Source organism: Rhagoletis zephyria, unplaced genomic scaffold (assembly GCF_001687245.7).
Source record: "Rhagoletis zephyria isolate East Lansing unplaced genomic scaffold, Rhagoletis_zephyria_1.1 Rzeph_scaffold_01429, whole genome shotgun sequence".
In the NCBI taxonomy this organism is placed as follows: domain Eukaryota; kingdom Metazoa; phylum Arthropoda; class Insecta; order Diptera; family Tephritidae; genus Rhagoletis; species Rhagoletis zephyria.
In genome coordinates this window covers 56,937-77,446 of record NW_016158513.1, presented here as the reverse complement: position 1 = coordinate 77,446, position 20,510 = coordinate 56,937, and the positions used below count along the sequence as shown (strand labels likewise).

At 34.5% G+C, this 20,510-nt stretch overlaps 1 protein-coding gene across 1 annotated transcript in view; it reads left to right on the top strand.

The window, feature by feature from the left end:
- The first annotated feature begins 5,756 nt into the window (after nucleotides 1-5,756).
- Nucleotides 5,757-20,510, top strand: part of akirin — a 16,868-nt gene continuing 2,114 nt past the window's right edge. Inside the window, exons 1-3 of the mRNA XM_017617520.1 lie at nucleotides 5,757-6,068; nucleotides 14,992-15,308; nucleotides 15,380-15,739. Of these exons, the coding sequence (XP_017473009.1) occupies nucleotides 15,071-15,308; nucleotides 15,380-15,739 (598 nt within the window). The 5' untranslated portion in view covers nucleotides 5,757-6,068; nucleotides 14,992-15,070. The remainder of the gene's footprint in view (nucleotides 6,069-14,991; nucleotides 15,309-15,379; nucleotides 15,740-20,510) is intronic.

Sequence of the window (20,510 nt, the reverse complement as noted above, 5' to 3'; positions counted from 1 at the left end):
CGCATATGCGAAGTAACAAGATAAACTCGGATATTTATCAGAGTTCAGCAATGTCGGTTATTTGTACACCGCCAATTGGTAACTTTTTTCTCCGTGGTGAGACGGGGTGTGAAAATTTGCTATGGTGTACAAATAAATTGAATTTTGCTGTGCCAAATGCAGAGTTAAATTTTGACAGTTGAAAAACCAAACAAACGCTCGTGCGAAAGCTTTATTTTTGTGTGTTGCTGAAATTCTTAAAATTTATATTTATTTTATAATTTGCAAGTAACGTACGTTTTTTTATGCTGTTTCAGCTTTCATTTTCATGTTCACTCCCTATTACCGCCAAGCAATATTATGTGTATACATGGTTATAAGCTGTCAAAATTTTACCTAGCCCCATGAGCTAGGTAAAATTCTGACGTTCTTATTCACCACGAGAAATGTCAGATTTTTACTTTGATCCGTCAAAATTTTCTTGTTGTTATCATTTGGCACAGGTCCTTAATTAAAAAAAGAAGCAATTCGAAATCAAATTTAACATATCGTTATATTATAGTAAAAAATTGCAAAGCTCACTTTTTACACGAGAAGAAAAAACTTCTTATAGCTCTCTTCTTCAAGTAATTCGCTTTTTTAAGTTATAGTTTTTTTAGTAACTGTAGATATACATATGTATGTATTATTATTACAATGGCCCGTAGTCATAGTCAAAATAAAGTCGACTTTAAAGTNCTTCTTCAAGTAATTCGCTTTTTTAAGTTATAGTTTTTTTAGTAACTGTAGATATACATATGTATGTATTATTATTACAATGGCCCGTAGTCATAGTCAAAATAAAGTCNTGGCCCGTAGTCATAGTCAAAATAAAGTCGACTTTAAAGTTAGTTGCAGCTTTTTGACATAATTTTCAATGGGATATCTGTCAAAAAAGCTGCAACTAACTTTAAAGTCGACTTTATTTTGACTATGACTACGGGCCAATTTCTTTTAGATACAAACATTATTTCGCATTAATATAAAAATAAGTCTGAAAGTTTTTGATACATCTTCTAGAGTTTTCTAGGAAAATAATAACTAATGTTAAGGGAACAGACATTGACTTTTCAACCAGACAGCTGGTTACTTTGACAGCGTTTCAATCCGTCATTCGGCCACACAAGTTTTCAAACTAAATCAAAGCAAACTAAAGTCAGCAAGGCACGCAAAGCAAGCCTGCATTGGGCCAGCGCCTTAACTCTTGACAACAGATGCTACTTTGGGCTCGGTAGGCAATTAAGGTCGGTGTTATGCAGAAATTTTGTTTGGCAAACTGCGTGCAATTGTTGTTGCAGCAAACTCGGAGAGAGCGAGTTTGGCGACTCTCACAGCAAACTAATTTTGTTTGGTCAAACTGCAGCAAATTCGGTGTTGTCATATACAAAAATTTTAGACAATTGTTGCTATACACAAAAATTGCCGAGATACCGAAAGCCAGAGAACTGAATTTATGCTGCAGGAGCTTCAAAGATTAGGGCACAGTTAATTGCCTATATGATATCATAAAAATATATTGATTGTGCGCGTTATGTACATCTGAAATTCCCATTTCGTGTTGGCAATGGCCATGAAAACCATAATGAACGTGCAACCCTGTACCAAACTTGACATCAAATCGACCAAATTTGGTCCATTTGGACCAAAACGGCAACCGTGGACGCGAATTCTATCCACGACGCCGCCCACTACAGGGCAGCACTGCCTTCAAGGGGCACAAACAGCAAATGGCCGGCACGCAAGACAATTCCCTTATACCTTACATTTCAATAAGTCTCCCAAGGCACACAAAGATCCTACAATTCAGCTGTAATGGATTTCAGAGCAAGATCGCGCAGATATCCCTCTTCATTGCTCGACACGGGATATTGATAGCTGCGGTCCAAGGGATGTAGATACAATGTGCACCGTCGAGATAGCGAGCGAGAAAATGGTGTTGGTATAGCGTTTATCACGTACCACATCGTGCAGTATCGTCTTATTGAAGCGGACATCGACCGCAGGGATCCCATCCTAGAATGTTGGGGTATTGTTATACTATCAGGCGTTGTCGAGCTCGAAATATATAACGTTTACATAATCCCTGTCACCAGCTACCCAGCAGGATATTATCCTAGGATATCAAATAGGTGTTCTCCTCAGAGGTGAAAACTGAATAGTAGTTGGTGACTTCAACGCACTTCACCATCCACCAACCGACGTCCACGTAAGTGAGCGTAGGTTCACACGCTTCATTCCAGCTGGATGTATTACGGACATCCGCCGCAAAAGCGGCTCTCCTGAGCGTGACAACCTTCGATCCCCTCATTAGGAATCTCAACACGAAGATTCGGCAATCCGTGAACGCACATAAGCGGAAGAAGTGGGAAAAGCATCTGAATACTTGTAACTACATCTCTAGTGTGAGTAAGCTTCGGTCAACCGTGAGGTAACTATCCAACACCCGAATCGCGACGACAGAGTGGAAATCTCTTCACCCGGTTTACTTTAGCCAAACCACCAGAAGGCTGCACAAACTGCCAACAGCTAGTGCCCCTCTTACATTCACCAGTGGGAAGGTTCGGGCCATACGACCGGACGGAATATGCATGCTGATGCTAAAAAAATTTGGTTCTGAGGAAGTAGACTATCTCACCAAGTTCCACAATTTGTCCGTGGCCACTTTCATCGTCCCAGATATCTGGGAAACGGGGAGAGTGGTCCCACTTCTCAAATTGGGGAAACCGGCCAACAAAGTAGAGTCTTATCATCCGACATTCCCCGGTAACGACGACACTTGAGGCTTTGAGGCCAGCGAGGGATTAGCATGGGTTCCTTAAGTGGACAGCACCTTAAGTGGACAGCATTCGTGGCTTAAGTCGAAACCGACCCTGTGGGAGAACAGTCCTACTAGTGTTGGATCTGTCAAACATGTTTGACACCGTCTGCCACTCCACGTTGCTGGAAGACACTGAGAAAACCCACAGGTACTCAACTGATGGTAAGAAAATCATTTAAGTGGTTCATATACCTTACTGACTTTCAGGGGAAAAACCGGCAAACCGAGAAAAATTAAATAGGGGGTTCCACAGGGTGGTGCCCTTCTCCCGCTGCTGTTTAATCACAAAACTCCGTCAACGACCAGAGACAGTATGTCTCTTATGCTGACGAATGCTCTACGAAATCCTCGGCAACCCTTTTCACCACCTGGACGATGGAGGTTAGACTACAGCTGAGCATTCACGTCGACGGTGAACCAATTCCGACGGTAAATAACCTAAAAATGCTCGTCGCTACCTTCGACAGTCTGCTCTCCTTCTCAGTGCATATAACCGCGATTGTCATTAGAGCACAAATCCGCAACAAGGTCCTCAAGTGGGTAGCAGGCAGCACCTGGGGCAAAGACAAAGAAATTTTGTTGCTATACAAAGCGATTTGCTGGTTCTAAACTCCGCAGCGATCGTAAGGTCGCCGGAGAAAAACAAGACGCAGTGGTCGAAGCTACATACATGCCAGAACTCCGTAACGGGACTGGGTGCCTTCTGATGTCACGTCAGCAGCATCTTCACGACGAGGCTGAGATGCTCTCTATCAAAAAGCGTAACACATTGCTCTGTAAACAGTTCGTAGAAGGGTGCCGCCGACATGGGTACCCGAACAAACACCTGCTGCAGCAGAGACTCGCACCACAATAGTCAATCTTCGCGCTGGATATTACAGCTGGTTATACTCGTACCTGTGCAGAGTAAATACAGATTTTCCCACATGACTATGTCCCTATGAACAAACCCAGTTAGAGTCGCGTACGTCCTGGGTCTCTCGTTAGTTGATTTTAACGACAACGATTCGTGAGTGGGGTTAAGTGGTTTAGTGAAAAGGGGGTTGGAGCTCACAATACCACATTATCCACACCTTAAAGGCCTATCTACATGGAACTTTTGGGCTGTATTTGCTTTTGCCTCGTTTTGACAGCAGTGCGAGTAATACTATTGCTTGCTACAATGAACGCTTAGTAGCGAATGATTTGGCCACTAAATTAATATACTAAAAACAGAGAAATTAATATTTCGTATCAACAATTGCATTAAAAACTTTGTTTCTTTTTGCTGTTATTGTTGTTGTAGCGGCTTACATATCCCTGCTTAAATCGGCTTGTCCCTCAATCGTTGTCGTCAAGCTCAACTAATGGGAGATCCAGGGAGCATTTGTGCCTCTCGAGGTGAGGGAGAGGGGGGTCAGTTGAGTGAGGTTTAGGGGGCGTGCGAAGATATGTTGTAAGTCAAAGCCAAAAAATCGCCTGTCGCCTGTCAAAAAATCGGCTCATGCAAAGGCAGCTTAAGGTATGTAGCCATGATTCAATAATGCAAGGTTCGATAAACTGACAGTTGTCTCTCTCGCACCGCTCCCTTAGCAATGTCACCGTGTTGCTTCTTTGCAAATTTACTTGGAAAAAGTGTAGCTTTGGTGTGTATAAGCTTTTGTGCAATATGTTTATTTATATATGCATATTTAATTTGGATGTTTACATCAATCTCATAGTAGTTTTATTTTAATTTTGAGGAGCTTTTGTACAGCTAAATACCACATAAATTACGTAGTTCACATAGGCTGCATTTCTTTATTCATTCTGAACGTTTGGAATAAACTTTTTTGTTTATTTATTCTTTAGAACGTTCCTGATGATATGTTGACTTATATTTCAAACGCATTCTGTTTATTCCGGCTGTGAAATTGGATTATCCGGAATGTATAAAGAAACGCAGCCATAGATATATCAATATTACTATCTAAAATGGCAGATTCCCTGCAAATAAATTAGAATTTACAAAACAAATTTCACTACTAATTGCCTACTTTACGTACTTTTCTACTACCATTTTCGCACCAAGATATTTCGTTCTTCCCCTTTCTCCGTCCTTCGTAAATGCAACCTTTTGTAAGGGAGTGTCAAACCGCGGCTGTCAATAATTATCTAACCTTGTGTTGGTTTCGGTCTCTAACTCGCAAGAACTTACAGGAATTTACCAGAAAGCGTTCCCGTACTCGGTTCTCTGGCTTCTTTTGCTTTTTGACAGTTTTATAGGTTTTAATCCAGAAAAGTTCAGGAACTCAACCATTATTGAATCATGGTATGAAACAAATTCGTGGTGTGCAGACATTGTATAAGATCATGATTCAATAATACAAGGTTAGATAATTATTGACAGCTGCGGTTTGACACTCCCTTACAAAAGGTTGCATTTACGAAGGACAGAGAAAGGGCAAGAATGCAATCCCTTGTTGCGAAAATGGTAGTAGAAAAGTACGCAAAGTAGGCAATTAGTAGTGAAATTCCTTTCGTAAATTCTAATGTATTTGCAGGAAATCTGGCATTTTAAACGAAATGTTGAACGTAATATTGATATATCTACGTGAATTACCTAATTTATATGCTATTTAGCCGTATAAAAACTGCAAAATGACTCAAAATTAAAATAAGACTACTATGAGATTGATGTAAACATCCAATGCTTATGTTTTCATCAGTTAAATATGCTTCATATGCATATACAAATAAACATATTGCACAAAAGCTTATACTTTTATTTCACACCAAAGCTACACTGTTTCCATGTAAATTTGCAAAGAAGCAACACGGTGCCACTGCTAAGGGAGCGGTGCGAGAGAGACAACTGTCAGTTTATCGAACCTTGTATTATTGAATCATGGTATAAGATATTAGCCCAATGCAACCTTGCATTATCGAAAGTGATTACTTCGTTCATTTTTCTTCTGAAGCTTATCGAAAATAGTCGTCAGGTATCGTCACCAACTTTCATTGTGTTAAGAATTTCTACAAAATTTCGGAAATTTCAATATCAAAAATCATCGAAGAGAAGTGTAAAATTTCTAATAGAAGAAACTTTCAATATAAATTCACTGTGCTTTAAAGTTGCCTTTGAATTGTATGTTCACCAAAAGAAAAAATAATCGACTTTCCAAGTCAGTCAAATTGTGCAAATAAAGTAATCTGAAGGAAGGAAAACGAAAAGGTTGAGAACGACGAATTAAATAAAATTGGTTGTGCACTGGTAAGAAAAAATTTATATTAAGCCTCTTCTATAAGCAAGTGCATTTATATTTTCAATAAATGTGTTCTTTTCTAATTTATTTGCGTATATCTACGATCTATTGCAGTCGTATCTACATGCATACATTCAGTATGTACTATGTATACATATGTATATACATAAGTATGTTCATTTGGTGTGGTTAGGTTTTCAACATTGGAAAACCTTATTTGTGCAACCATCGCAATTCCAATAATGTGATACGCGTTTGTAGATGTAGAAGTATACGCTCGAAAGAGCGTAAATTAACAAAACGTATCACCAATCCATTGGAATAAATAGAATTCCATATGGAGCATTAGGTGCGATTAAAGTACATTTCCTTACAAGTCAATTTAAATATTTATTTTTAAATATGTAAATATAAATAGTCTATCTTATATTAAAAAACAGTGATGTAGGCAATATAGGAAAACGCGATGGCTACGACTTTATTGGATTTATAAGGATTTCAACGTTCTGCTGACATTAGTTTTTTGAAAATCCATCTCTGGCTAAAATTGTGGGAAAAAGTCAAATAGAAAATACTAATATCTTATTAAAAAACAAAGAAAAAAACCCTCCTTCACTGTGTTAATTGCTTTATGAATGCATAGATGCCCTTCGGAGATTTCTTATATCAGCAAATTAGCATTGGTGAAACTCTTTTCTTTCTGTAGGTTATCATATCACTCCCAAGGTGTGTTAAGTAGAAATATCGCACACCGTCTTCAAAAAAGTCACAACTCAAAATAATACGTTTGTCAGAAAACGCGAAAAACTATTTCTTAGCACATGATAATCATATGGGCACGGGCGACTTTACCTTGTGTTTTTTTTTAATTACAACAAAAATTTGCTCCAGCTTTTGCTAAAAGGTAAATAAAAGCTCTGTGTACATTTTTAGTGCTTAATTTCAAAAGTACTAAATTTTGAGTTGTGACTTTTGAATACTGTGTGCGATATGTTTAATTGTTTTCCAGAATTAGGTACATGTCTGCTCCTATAATAATTATTACTTTTTTTTTATAAAAGTTCAGCTATTTATCTAACAAAAACCATATAAATTCATATTTCAAACTTTGTGCAAAAATTATGCAAAGTTGCTTGCATCTAAATTCTCAACTTTTTTGAATAATTTCTTTTTAAGTATGCAGTTTTATAGCCCATTAAATTTTACTATGATAAAAAGTGTAAGTTTTATTTTAATAATCATAATAATAATAGATTTGCGCTTACACATTGTTAGTGTTCGGCCGAGCTTCTCCTCCGATTTGTTGCGTGCGCCTTGATGTTGTCACACAAAGAGGAGGGTCCTACAGATTTACGCCGTCTCCGAACGGCGATTATATTTTAATGAGAAGTGTAAGTTTTACGTTGCTAAAAAATCGCGTTGGTGCTGGCCATTTTTTTACGCTTGTCTTCCATACAAAGTATGTTCGACAATCTTTTTGTATGAAAAAAAGCTTAGACAATTAGAAAAAAAGTATCAAAAATTAAAGCATTTCTTAGCAACTTAAAAATCACAGTTTATTATGCTTGACTATAATGGGCTATAAAACTGCATATCGATGGCTGAGTGTAAGATCGACATATCTCGGCGGCCCGTTCGAAAACGCCATCTCAGAAAATTTTTCAACATCGCCCTATTTCAGAATTTGGTTAAAGAAAGCCCCATTTTAGAATTAAATTGAAAAACGCTCTACCTCAGAATTCGTTTCAAAAACGCCCCATCTCAGCATATTTTCAGTGTATTTTCGTTTGAGAGAGGGCGTTTTCGAACTGGCTCAAGAAAAAATTTAAAATTTATGTAGTTACAATTTTGCAGAAATCTTATAATTTTAGGACAAAGTTTGAAGTATATGCTTTTACACTTTTACAAAAAAAAAATAAATATTAAATAAACAAAATATATATAGCCAAAACTGTTCTATTATTTTGGCCATGGGCGTATATTGTTGATCATTGTGCCTAAACGGTTGCCCCGAAATAATGTTTTTGCAGTTACCTATAGCCAAAAATATCCAGATGCCTATTTATTAAATTTGTTCATAAAATGTGCAATTTTCGAATTGCCTTGTAGAAACTAGCTCAAGCCAAGCTTTATGCCATTAAATTTCGTTCTTAAGTAAATTCACATACAGTGTCGAACATGACATTTTGGAACAAAAAAAGATCAATTAAATTTTCTGCTAATTTCAAACTCAGGACATATTACGAATTTTAAAAAAATAGGTGCTTGTGGTTTTATTTTCTCTAAGCATCTATTTAAGCTTTTAAAGTTTACGACATACAAATACGACACCGTTGTGACTCACTCAATAGTCCCTTAAATTTTAGAATATTTATCTGACAAATTTTTGTTCCTCCACATACAAATATATTGTACTTATTCGTTATGCGGAAGAAAACTACAATAAATCTGAAAAATCAACGGTAAGTCCTAAACACTTGAAAATGTCATATTAGCTTCGTTTCTTTGTAAACGAGCGGCAAAAAAAATGCTCAACTCGGATAAAATTTCCTTTTATCTACTAAGCAACCCTGTTGGTATCTGGCAAGAAAAATATGATTACTTTAATGGGATTTATAACAAAAACTAATGAAAATACGTAATATTTCGAACCAAAAAAAAGTTGTACATCCTCAAAGTTGAATATCTCTGCCGTTAGTTAAGCTATTTAGGTAAAACTAAAAAAAACTAAACTACAGATAGGGCGGGGCAAATCCACAATACGTAATCGAATACTCCTCGAAGGAGGTACAGTTCGTCAATAAAGTTTAAGTACAGCGATTTTTTTACAATACTGGCAACTATTTTTCAAATATTATATTTTTCGATAATTTTTTATAAAAAAAAAAAAATAAATAAAAAATAAAAACCCCAAAAATCAGAGTTCCACAACAAAAATCTCAAAAATCAAAGTCCCAAACTTTGTGCAAAATTAAAGAAAATTCTGCAAAATTTCATTCAAATATTGCACTTTTTATTTACGCCCTTTAGAAAAAAGTTGAGTATGCAGTTTTTTAGCCCGTTCAATTTTATTATAATAAAGCGCAAGTATGAGAAAGCTAGGACTTACCATTGATTTTTGGGAAATTTTTTTGTTGAAGGTGTCGCACATTTTTTCCATATAAAAAAATTATCAAACATTATTTTATATGGAGAAAATGAGCGACACCTTCAACCAAAAAAGTGCTAAAAATCTATGGTAAGTCCTAGCTACCTCAAACTTGCACTTTATTATACTAAAATTGAATGGGCTAAAAAAATGCATACTGAACTTTTTTCTAGAGAGCGTAAATAAAAAGTTCAATATTTGAATGGAATTTTGCAGAATTTTCTTAAATTTTGCACAAAGTTTGGGACTTTGATTTTTGAGATTTTTGTTGTGGAACTCTGATTTTTGGGGTTTTTATTTTTTATTTTTTTTTTTTTTTTTATAAAAAATTATCGAAAAATATAATATTTGAAAAATAGTTGCCAGTATTGTAAAAAAATCGCTGTACTTAAACTTTATTGACGAACTGTACCTCCTTCGAGGAGTATTCGATTACGTATTGTGGATTTGCCCCGCTGGGTATGCTCAGACGTTGGTATGTACATATAAGTGGTAGTCAAACACAACGAATGTATTTCTCCATGTAATCACAATTTTTTCTACGCATCATTAAAATTTGTTATTTTTCATTTTCGTTGGTGTTTCTTATTTTTGGTGAAATTTTTTATTACTTTTCATTACGCTTGCAGGAAGTTGCAGGAAAAATGTTCCCGTACTCTAAAATCCTCCAAAATCCTGTAAATGAGAGCGAATTTGGAGAGTTGTGTAGAGAATGAAGTTGCAAGATTTTACCCGAACTTTTTCTTCTGGTAAAATCATGAAAAGTGTCAAGCAATCACTGGTTAACGTTTTTACAGGAAAAATGTTTTTTTTGTTCCCGTACTTTTTGTTGTTACTCACTTTTTAATCTCTCTTCAGAGAGTAATTTTGCTGTTTGACAGTTTTACAGGATTTTTCACGAAAAGTATTGGATCAGAGCTATAATCTCATTTAAAGTTCGTTTTTTAATCACCCCGTTTACCCAGACAAATCTCAGATTATTAGCTGTAAAATTTGTTGTGTTATTCTCAATGAAAAGTTAAAACCCTGCTCTGTGCCACAGTGAGCACTTTTTTCTGCTATATCAAGCAATATTTAATATTTGTTTAAAAATACTTTTTACTCTTTTCCTTACCAGCTTCCATTTTTGTTTACTTTTTCATTTAGCATTTCTCCTCTTCGCAAAAGTAATCGATAAAACTCGGTTGGACACCGAAAAGTTATCTGTTTAATTTGAGATTATTTTATAATTACAGATTAACGATGGCTTATTTCGTTTTCTAAATACAGGCTAGGGAGTTAAGCTCGAAAATGAGGATAATCTACTTATATGTAAACATAGTATTAGAGTGGCGAATGCCTAACGCTGACCAGATGATAGCTTCATGGAATCCGTGTTGTGGACAATTGTGCTGGCGTTGCCGACGGGCTGGCGTCGTCGTTTCATTTTAAAGTTGTTGTTGACGCTGCCATAAAGCCCATCGACGTAAACTTTAAAGTGCTGAACACATTGTTATCATTATCAAAACTCTTTGTCGATGGCGACAGAATTTTTTTGAACGCGGTAGCGACAACATGAATTTGTACGAGTTTGGTACAAGGAGAGGAAAACCCTTATCTGTCGCTTGAAAAATAGAAATAGATCTAAACTGGCTACAACCACAGTCGTCAAAATAATTTTTCTATTTTTTTTTAGATGCTTTAAATTTGGACTTGCATGGTTTTTGTTAGATAACGAACTATACTTTCGTAAAAAATAATAAACATTCAATTAAAGAAAAAAAACATTATTAGACAAAACTTGGTAAAATGTCCTGTCTCTATTTATCTTTTTGTCGCCGTATTGATGCTTTTTTACACTTTTGGCTGACAAATGCGAAGGCCTTATCTCATACATCTGACTTTCTAACGAAATTAAATGACTTGTTTAAAGAAACTTATTTTGTAGTTTTTAATAAGAGACACTAAAACTGTGTTTAAAACTAGCATTCATGTTTTTATAAAAATGCAACCCCATTAAATATAATTGGTGCAGTAGTAGGGACCTGATATTTTTATACCCGAGCGCACTTGTGCCTAAGGGTAATATACGTTTTTTCACATAACGGTTGTTTGTAACAGCGTGATTAAGCGATGACTGTCCGTCTGTCCATCCGTCCGCCCGTCTGTGCACTTGGTACGCGTATTTCTTTTGAGCCTACGACGGATTGTATTGAAAATGAGCAAAATCTGACAATAACCACGCCTACCTCCCATATAACGGTAGTTTTCAGAAATAAGAAAACTGCGATATTTAAGTAACTACTGAAGCTTACTCGCTCAAAATTGATATTTACAATGATTTTTAGGCGAAAAGTAAGAATATTGTAATATTTTAGAAAATGGGCGTAGCCTCGCCCTCTTATGATTACATATCTGATTATATATCTTAGTCACCGCTCTCCAGATGAAAATTAAAAAAAAAATCGGACAATAACTGCGCAACATCCCATATAATTGTTAGAAATAGGGGCCACTCTAGTTTTCAAAAAGGTAAAAAACTATATTTAATACTCTTTTACTCGCTTTTCTTAAGAAAGTATCGATACTATCGAATGGTGAGGCTGAAAACTATCGAATGGTGAGGCTCGAAACTATGGAATGGTTCAACCATCGATAATTTTGCAGCTCTATACCACACTACGGGTACTTACATACAGGATGTCGCACAGGTTTTTTGGAAAATAAAAGGATCCTTTCTTCTTTCTAATTAATTAGTTTTTGAACTTTAACCTTCATTTGGGCTTACTAGCCGTAAACACTTTGAGAGAAAACGGCAAGCGGTACGCAATTTTTCGTCGGTTAATATAACAATAAAATACTTTTTCGCAAAATCTATAAAGGACCCTTTTGTTAAAAAAAACTGCGACAGTTATTATTTTACACCCTGTAAATAAGTACTATTATAAGAAATGTTTAACACGAAGAAAAGAGCTTTACAAAGGTTCAAGCAATGTCACAGGTTCAATCAGAATGATTAGTTGTTCCTATACAAAGTCATTGCCGGTTCGGCTATTATGATATGCTTTTCATATGCATTCATAGTAGATAAAGTCGGCGCACTATGTTCTTGCTTGAAACTCGCCGAATTTATTTTCAGAGGCGAACGTACAAGTTACGCGCGTTTGCTGTTTTATGTGGATACAATGGCAGCGTAGGTATACCAAAAAATACTTGGTACCTGTCAATTCCCTCACAATTCACAATGATACCGCCATTGTGTTATCGTTTTTCAAGTAAAAAAGGAAATACAAGAAAATTATTTTTGTACATTCTATTTTGTAAAATAAGCAAAAGAAGTAGTGGCTTTGGATTTGGCTTTGATCATAGTACATAACATGAAATGTGTAAGGTTAAAATTATCTGGTATTCATAGAAATTTATTAAAGATACGTAGTCTTGATCATGATAAAAATATAGTAAGGTAGAACCGCTGAGAGTTACTTTTAAAATTCTTGACGTTTCTAAACATTTTAATTTTTAAATTTACTCACAAACTCACACACACATTTTCATTTTCAATCTCAAGCAACAACAATTTCGAACAATTTCAATTTTTTATTTTCAATTTTATATGATTTTAAAATGCTGGCAAACTTCAAAAGAAAAATCATGGCCGACAAAATGAGAGAACGGTTCTACCTTGCTATGTTTTTATCATGGTCTTGATGTTTTGAAATTTTCGTTCTAAGCCAATGGATAACTAACAGATAAAGAAATGAGTGTGAAAAAGAGTTACTTAACGGAATGCCACCGATTTAGGAGTTCTTCGATAAATACATTTGGAGATACCTCAAGGTGTTTTGCAAAATGTTAATTTCGTTGTTGATTTTATGTTACTTAGTAGCTAAGCAGTTATAGACAAACCCGTTTGTTCTGAGTTAGCCCACAAAGACGAGTTGCTACTGTAGTTCATTTTTAGCATATTTGCTATTTGCATATGTACATATAGTCGTTTAAAGTACAAAACCGCATATCAAGAAAATGCAAACCCTCGTAAATAAGTTTGCCAAGGTGAGAGAAACAATATTTTGAAATACGTGTTTTTCTCTAGAAAATAATTTATACAACCTCACATACGCGGTTTTGCATTATCTTGATACGCGGGTTTGCATTTTGTTGATACGTGGTTTTGTACTTTAAACGACGATATATAATGTAAATACAACAAAGTTATAAAGGGCTCAGTTTGGAAAACAAAAGTGTACAGCAGTTCCTTCATTTGATCTTAAATATATACATACATACACGTGTAGATGTACATATGTACTTTTGTATGTACAGCAATGTCCACGAAAATAGCAGCGTGACGTATTGACAAATAAATTTTCTTGTTTTTAATAAGGGTATTAGTCAAAATGTGTCTTTCATGCACGCACCGCACCACAAGATCAAGTAAAAATCAAAAATTTATTAATTTTTTAAACAAATTCTCTCATCTTATTTACAGTACCCTAATGTTTTCGGTACAAATTTACGGAATTTGTATAGATGACTTCCCATAAAAATTTTGACAGCTAGTTTACGCGTTCAGACGCATTCCGGGTATGGGTTAATTATTTTTTATAAACATGTACATATGTACATAAGTTATTCCACAACAAAACCATACGAATAAAAGTTTAACTGCCAGTTCCACAAAAGCAATTTAAGTGAAAATGATTTTTTCCTGTCAGTTGCCATATTGAATTCAAATAAACTAAACTAAAACTTTCCACAAAATTTATAAAAATTAAACATACTACAAAAAACTCAAAATTTGCAGCTTTTAAAATTAGAAATTTTTAGAAAACTTTCTGGTATGCAGTTTCATTAATTTTACTAGATACTGTAATAATTATAGGGCAAGTTTGAAGCGTTTTAAAATTTCGATGATCTTAGAGAATTTTTTTCGTAAGAGGTGTTGCTCTTTTTCATCCATTTAAAGCATGGTTAATTTTTTTATATACAGAACATGGAAAAATAAAATATAAAAATCAACGCGAGATCTTAGCCACTTAATACCTTATTTATTATATTAAAATTTAATTTTCAATGAAATTACATACCCGAAATTTTTCTAAAAATTCTGAAAAATGTTTGATATTTTGGTGAAAATTCGTTTGATATTTATAATTTTTGTTGAAAGTTTGAAACATTAATTTGTATGATTTTTGTTGTAGAACTAACTATATTTTTATAAAAAAATAATTAAAATTAAATGGAAGGAAAATAAATTGTCAAAAAGTTGTCAATACGTCGTGCTACAATTTTCGTGATCACTGCTGTAAATGTCTATGTGCTGATCTTTCTAGCATTGTTACCACCACTGAGCGAGTTGCTATGTTCTCTTATTCTTGACTATTACTGACCCTTTCTGCAGGTAGCTTGCAATTTGTGTCGACGTTATTTGAGTTTTTAAGTCATCCCTTGTATTTTGCTTTCTCCCGCATTTCTTTGAATTCCTATGGAATTCTGGCAATTCTGTATATTCTGAGACCTATGTATATACGCATGCACATATATATGTATACATATGTACACACAAATGCATCCTCTAACCAACCACGCTGCCAGGTGCGGTGCCTTTTAGTGCGTTATTTTGCTTTCATTGTATTCCTTTACCTGTGAACACTGAAGGAACATATTCTTGTAATTTTAACTTTTTTTTTTTTAATCTAAATCAGTCTATTTAGTTCTGCAGCCTACTGTCCGCATTGATCAAAAAAAAATTTTGTGGCGTTCGTTTTTAATTATTAAATACATAAAAAATTTTATAATTTTAGTTTTCGTTTCGTGGCTTTAAGCATATAATACATCATATTAAAGACGGCACAACTATTACTAAGCTATTATTAACAAAAAATGGCATGTGCAACACTCAAACGTACTTTAGACTGGGAAGCGTTAAATCAACGGCCTTCGAAACGCAGACGTTGCAATCCGCTCGGGCATTCATCAGGAAATGGATCATCACCATTGCGCTCATCTGCAGCTGCCATCACTTCCTACGAAAACATCCATAGTCCCAGCGGTAGCCGCATTTCTAAGGAACCACAGCCCAATCCATTCACAGAGGCCAATCTGTCAAAAATTTCTCCAGGTAAGTATAAAGTGGCTTTTCAAAAAGACAAAGAACTAATGCTTCGCTCCATATTCAATTTTATGAATTAGATAAAATGGCTCAGGATATTCGAGATGAAATCAAACGACTGCACCGCTGTAAACGTCTTCAATTTTCATCGTCCACCATAGACGGTATGCAACAGGACTCAGAATCTAGTGGTTCCGAAATGGGCGCCGAAAGTCCACGTCGTCCAGACACCCCACCGAGCTTGGTGCGTAACCCGGAGAAGGCGCTTTTTACATTTAAACAGGTGCAATTGATATGCGAACGTATGCTGAAGGAGCGAGAAGATGAGATACGTGAAAAATACAATGCTGTGCTGACTACGAAGCTCGCCGAGCAGTATGATGCGTTTGTAAAATTCACTTACGATCAGATACAGAGGCGCTATGAAGCCACGCCAAGCTGTGAGTATAAATTTCAGTTGCATGTACCTACATATTTACAGTGTCGAACATAATAGTAGGGTCGTAAAATTTTGGCGTATTTGTTTACTGTTTATTACTTTTTTATTTATAAAAGTAAAGATTGCTTTTTGTCTGACAAAAACCATACAAATAAAAGTTTCAAAATTTGTGCAGAAATTATAAAAATTCGGCAAGGTTTCAGCAAAATTTCAAATTTTTTAATCAGAATCTTTAGAAAGAATGGTAGCTCAATAATTTTAGGTACAATAAATTCTGCAAAGTTTCAGAATTTTAAATCAAAACCCTTAGAAAAAATTGAAGCCCATTAAATTTTAGTAAAATAAATATTAGCTTTCAAGTTGCGTTTTGACAATTTTATTGTCGATAGTTTGACGCCTTTTCTTCCATATAGAATTGTTTTCCAACCCACGTGCTACAAAACTGCATACCAAAGTTTTTTCTAAAGATTCTGATTAAGAAGTTTGAAATTTTGGTGAAACTTTACCGAATTTTTATAATTTTTGCACAAAACTTGAAATTTGGATTTATATGGTTAGTTTTAGATAATAAGCCAACAATAGAAATAAAATATTCAAAAATTGTCAAAACGTCGCGACCCTTGTAATTTGTACGTATGTAAAAATAGTGTTAATGGTATTGTTTCGAAACAAGCATCGTGATTTTTATTTTGTTGCTATCTTCTTAAACGCATTAATGCAAAGCATCAGCCTATTATTTTTTAGCTAAAGGTTTAAATAGTATTAAATTTACGCAACTTTATTAAAAACTAGCCAATGCCCGCTTACTTCGCGGCGCCTAATAAGAGCTTTATGTTGGCCAATGCAAAAGAGCGTTTAAAAACAAAATTAGTCTGTAAAGTCAAAATTTTTGATTTAAGTTGAAACCACTAAGGTGCAGTATCCTTCTCACACATAGGCCAATAATAGTAACGCTGTGATACCATATGGAATACCTATCCCTTTTGGTGTCATGAGCTTTACCAATGGTCTTATTTCCACCTGTGAGATCTCTGCCAAGCATGCGTAATCTTTTTGTATGATCTTGCAACTACAACATTGGTGCCAATAAAAGTTCTTATAGGGAAACCCAAGAGCACAGAAGTGAGTTTTCTGTTAAAGGAGGGCCAAGAATCCTCGCTGTCCTATAGGATGAAAAGTTATCCGGTTATCGGCTGCAGCGCCATCCATTGGGTTCATTTTCTGTAAAACCATTGCTTACCATAAAATGAATACGTGTTATGAATTTCAACCTCAACTCCAGCGGCACTAATCGGGTAAATTTTTATCAAAAGAATTTTCCATCATACAGGTACATAGCTCACATTTAAAATTTGAACGAAATCGGTTAATAAATACGATTTTTATAAATAACTCTACTCCAGCACCACCTAGCGAGTTTTCTAGTAGCATGTAATTGGACCATATATGTATGTAAGATAACCTCCGACAATCTGACGGAACTCTATTCAGTAGTTTTTGAATTTAGTCCGAACAACGAAAACGGCTATCATTTTATGCAAATAGGTATGTAGATAGGACAGTTTATAGCGAAACTCGTAAAAGCAAAGCTCCATTCTTTGTTGAAAATTAGAAAAAAAATTCTTCAAAATTTTACCTTACTGAAAATTAAAGACAAAGTTACAATAGTTCAATGGGATTGGAAATCTAGGAGAAAATGGTTCCCAATCGTATGATACTTGCGCGTTTACGTAAATGTATATCGATCCAGCCTTTCCAATAATTACCACTTTTCGCCATAACTACGGTATTGATAAAATATGTAGCTGTGTATAATTTCAGGACGTTAGCATAAGCAGTTCCAGAGATAAGCTATATGAGAAGTTCAGTATGTATGGGAGGAAGGAGCCACGCCCCTTTCCCAATGCATTTGCAATATATGCATCAGTGCTAAGTTTCAGTTCCCAGCGTAATTGGTTTTAGAGATATATTGGTTTTTTACAGCCCGATTCTGTGTACTTGATAAATTTAAAATCTTTATAATTTGTCAATTTTTTATTATTTATAAAGAATTGGTATTCTAGCACAGAAATCAAAAGCTCTTTTCTTGATAAATTATCAAGATTGAAAATGCTATTGACAAATTGAAATTTCATGTGAAATGTATAACTTTTGTATCTTAATAAATTTGTTTCTAACAATTAAATACTCCATGTGCCGGCATTTGAGCCTGCGACACACGGAATTATAGTCGACATCTCTACCTACTCGGCTACGGCAGTCAAAAGCTTTTTCGCTTTTAAATTCATATTTTTCATATGTGACAATGAAATCAGTTGCACTCATGTGGAAATCAGTTCCACTAATGTGGAAATCGTAGAGCTTTTGTTTTATAAATATTGACACAGAATGCGAACGAAGCTTTTGCTTGATACAAATCTTGATGAAATTTCTTTACAAAAAATTTATCAAGAAAACATAGAATTGGGCGGTTAGTCTGTATAAGAATTTTAAGAATATCCCGAGCTACATACCGAGTAAATTTTTGGTCAGAATATTTATTTTCAAGATGTTGCCAAATATGAACCAAGTGGTGCAGCCGTTTAGTAGTTTAGTGAAATACATTGTAAAGAAAACTGTATGAAATTGTAAAACGTGACGTCTCAGATTTCTTAATTTTTTGGCAGCAACAACGAAAAGTTTTAATTTTTTTTTAGCGAAAAACCTTCCACACAGAAAAAAAAAGTTTGTGGTTATATCAAGGCGAAATTTTGAGAACGGTCCGTTGCTAACTCTAAATATAAACTACGACACACTGGAAAAAATTAATACGTTCAAATACCTAGGAATAATGATCGACGATAAACTAAAACAAAAAACAAATGGATTCTATATTTTCAATTAGGGATCTAGCAATATGTACATCGGTGAAAACTGCATTTAACTCCATACATTAGCTTTTGCGTGATGCGCTTACAAACATACAGACAAACATACCAAAATTTTATTTTTGGTTTCTGTTGATCTAATAAACCCCCTATTAATTTTTCTTTAACATATTCTCAAATACTCTCGTTTGATTCCCATATGGCAACACTTAGTTTATATTATAAATTTAACTGAATTAAAGTTTTCAAACCCGCTTCAAGAATATTTCATTTATTTTACAAATTTTAATGAATACAATTTTTCAATCAGTTGGCAAATCCCCTAAAAATATTTTAGCATTAAAATTTCCTAGCCTCTTTAGTTTGATGCCAATATTGCAATATTTTATTTATGCTATCAATTAAATTAAATTAAAGTTTTCAAATAGGTGGCAACCTTCCCCAAAAATATTTTCAGCTGTAAGCCTTTGTAAATTTCTTTCTTTTGACAGCCATATTGCAGTATTCACTTTACCGTATCAACTGACCTAAACTGAAATTTTAAACACAGGTGGCAACTCTCTAATTTCTTCTTCTATATTGGAAGCTAGATCTCTAGCAATACATCGGTGAAAACTCTGCATTCAATTCCATGTTTTCGACTGATGTGCGTACAGTCAGATATTCAAAAATTCTAAAAATTGTTTATTTGGCTTCTGTAGCTTAAATAAAAACCCACCATATTAATTTTTCTTTAATATCTATAAGGTACAGACATCGACCTGTTACAATTTTATTATATGTATAGATGTAGATATAGATTTCATTTATTTTATCAATTTAATACAATAAAATTTTTCAAACAGGTGGCAGCCCTCCCTAAAAATATTTTCGGCATTATAATTTCCTAACCCCTTTCAGTTTTATACCCATATTGCAATATTCAATTTATCTTATAAATTAAATTAAATGTACATTTTCAAACAGGTGGCAACTCTAAAAAAGTATTTTTGGCTGTAAGCCTTCTTCGGCCTCTTTCTTTTGACGCCCAATATTGCAATATTCATTTTTTCTTATCAATTTACTTAAACTCCAATTTTCAAAAAGGTGGCAGCTATCTAATTTTTTTCTTCCTATATTTTAAGTTAGACCTCTCGCAATACATCGGTGAAAACTGCATTGAAATTCATGCATTCGTTTTCGAGTGATGCGCGAACAAACATACAGACAGACAAAAATTCTAAAAATGGTTGATTTGGCTTCTGGTGCTCTAATAAAGACCCCACAAATTAATTTTTCTTTAATATCTATAATGTACAGACATCGACCTGTTACAATTTTTTTATATGTATAGATATCTAGATGTAGATTTAGATTTCATTTATTTTATCATTTAATTCAATAAAATTTTTCAAACAGGTGGCAGCCCTCCCTAAAAATATTGTCGGCAATATAATTTCCTAAACGCTTTCAGTTTGATACCCATATTGCAATATTCAATTTATCTTATAAATTAAATTAAATGTAAATTTTCAAACAGGTGGCAACTCTAAAAAAATATTTCTGTCTGTAAGCCTTCTTCATTCTCTTTCTTTTGACGCCCATATTGCAATATTCGTTTTTTCTTATCAATTTACTTAAACTCCAATTTTCAAACAGGTGGCAACTCTCTATTTTTTTTCTTCCTAAATTTTAATTTAGACCTCTAGCAATACATAGGTGAAAACTGCATTCAAATCCATGCATTCGTTTTCGAGTGATGCGCGAACAAACATACAGACAGACAGACAGACAGACAGACAGACATTCAGACAGACAGACAGACAGACAAAAATTCTAAAAATGGTTGATTTGGGTTCTGGTGCTCTAAAAAAGACCCTCCACATTAATTTTTCTTTAATATCTATAATGTACAGACATCGACCT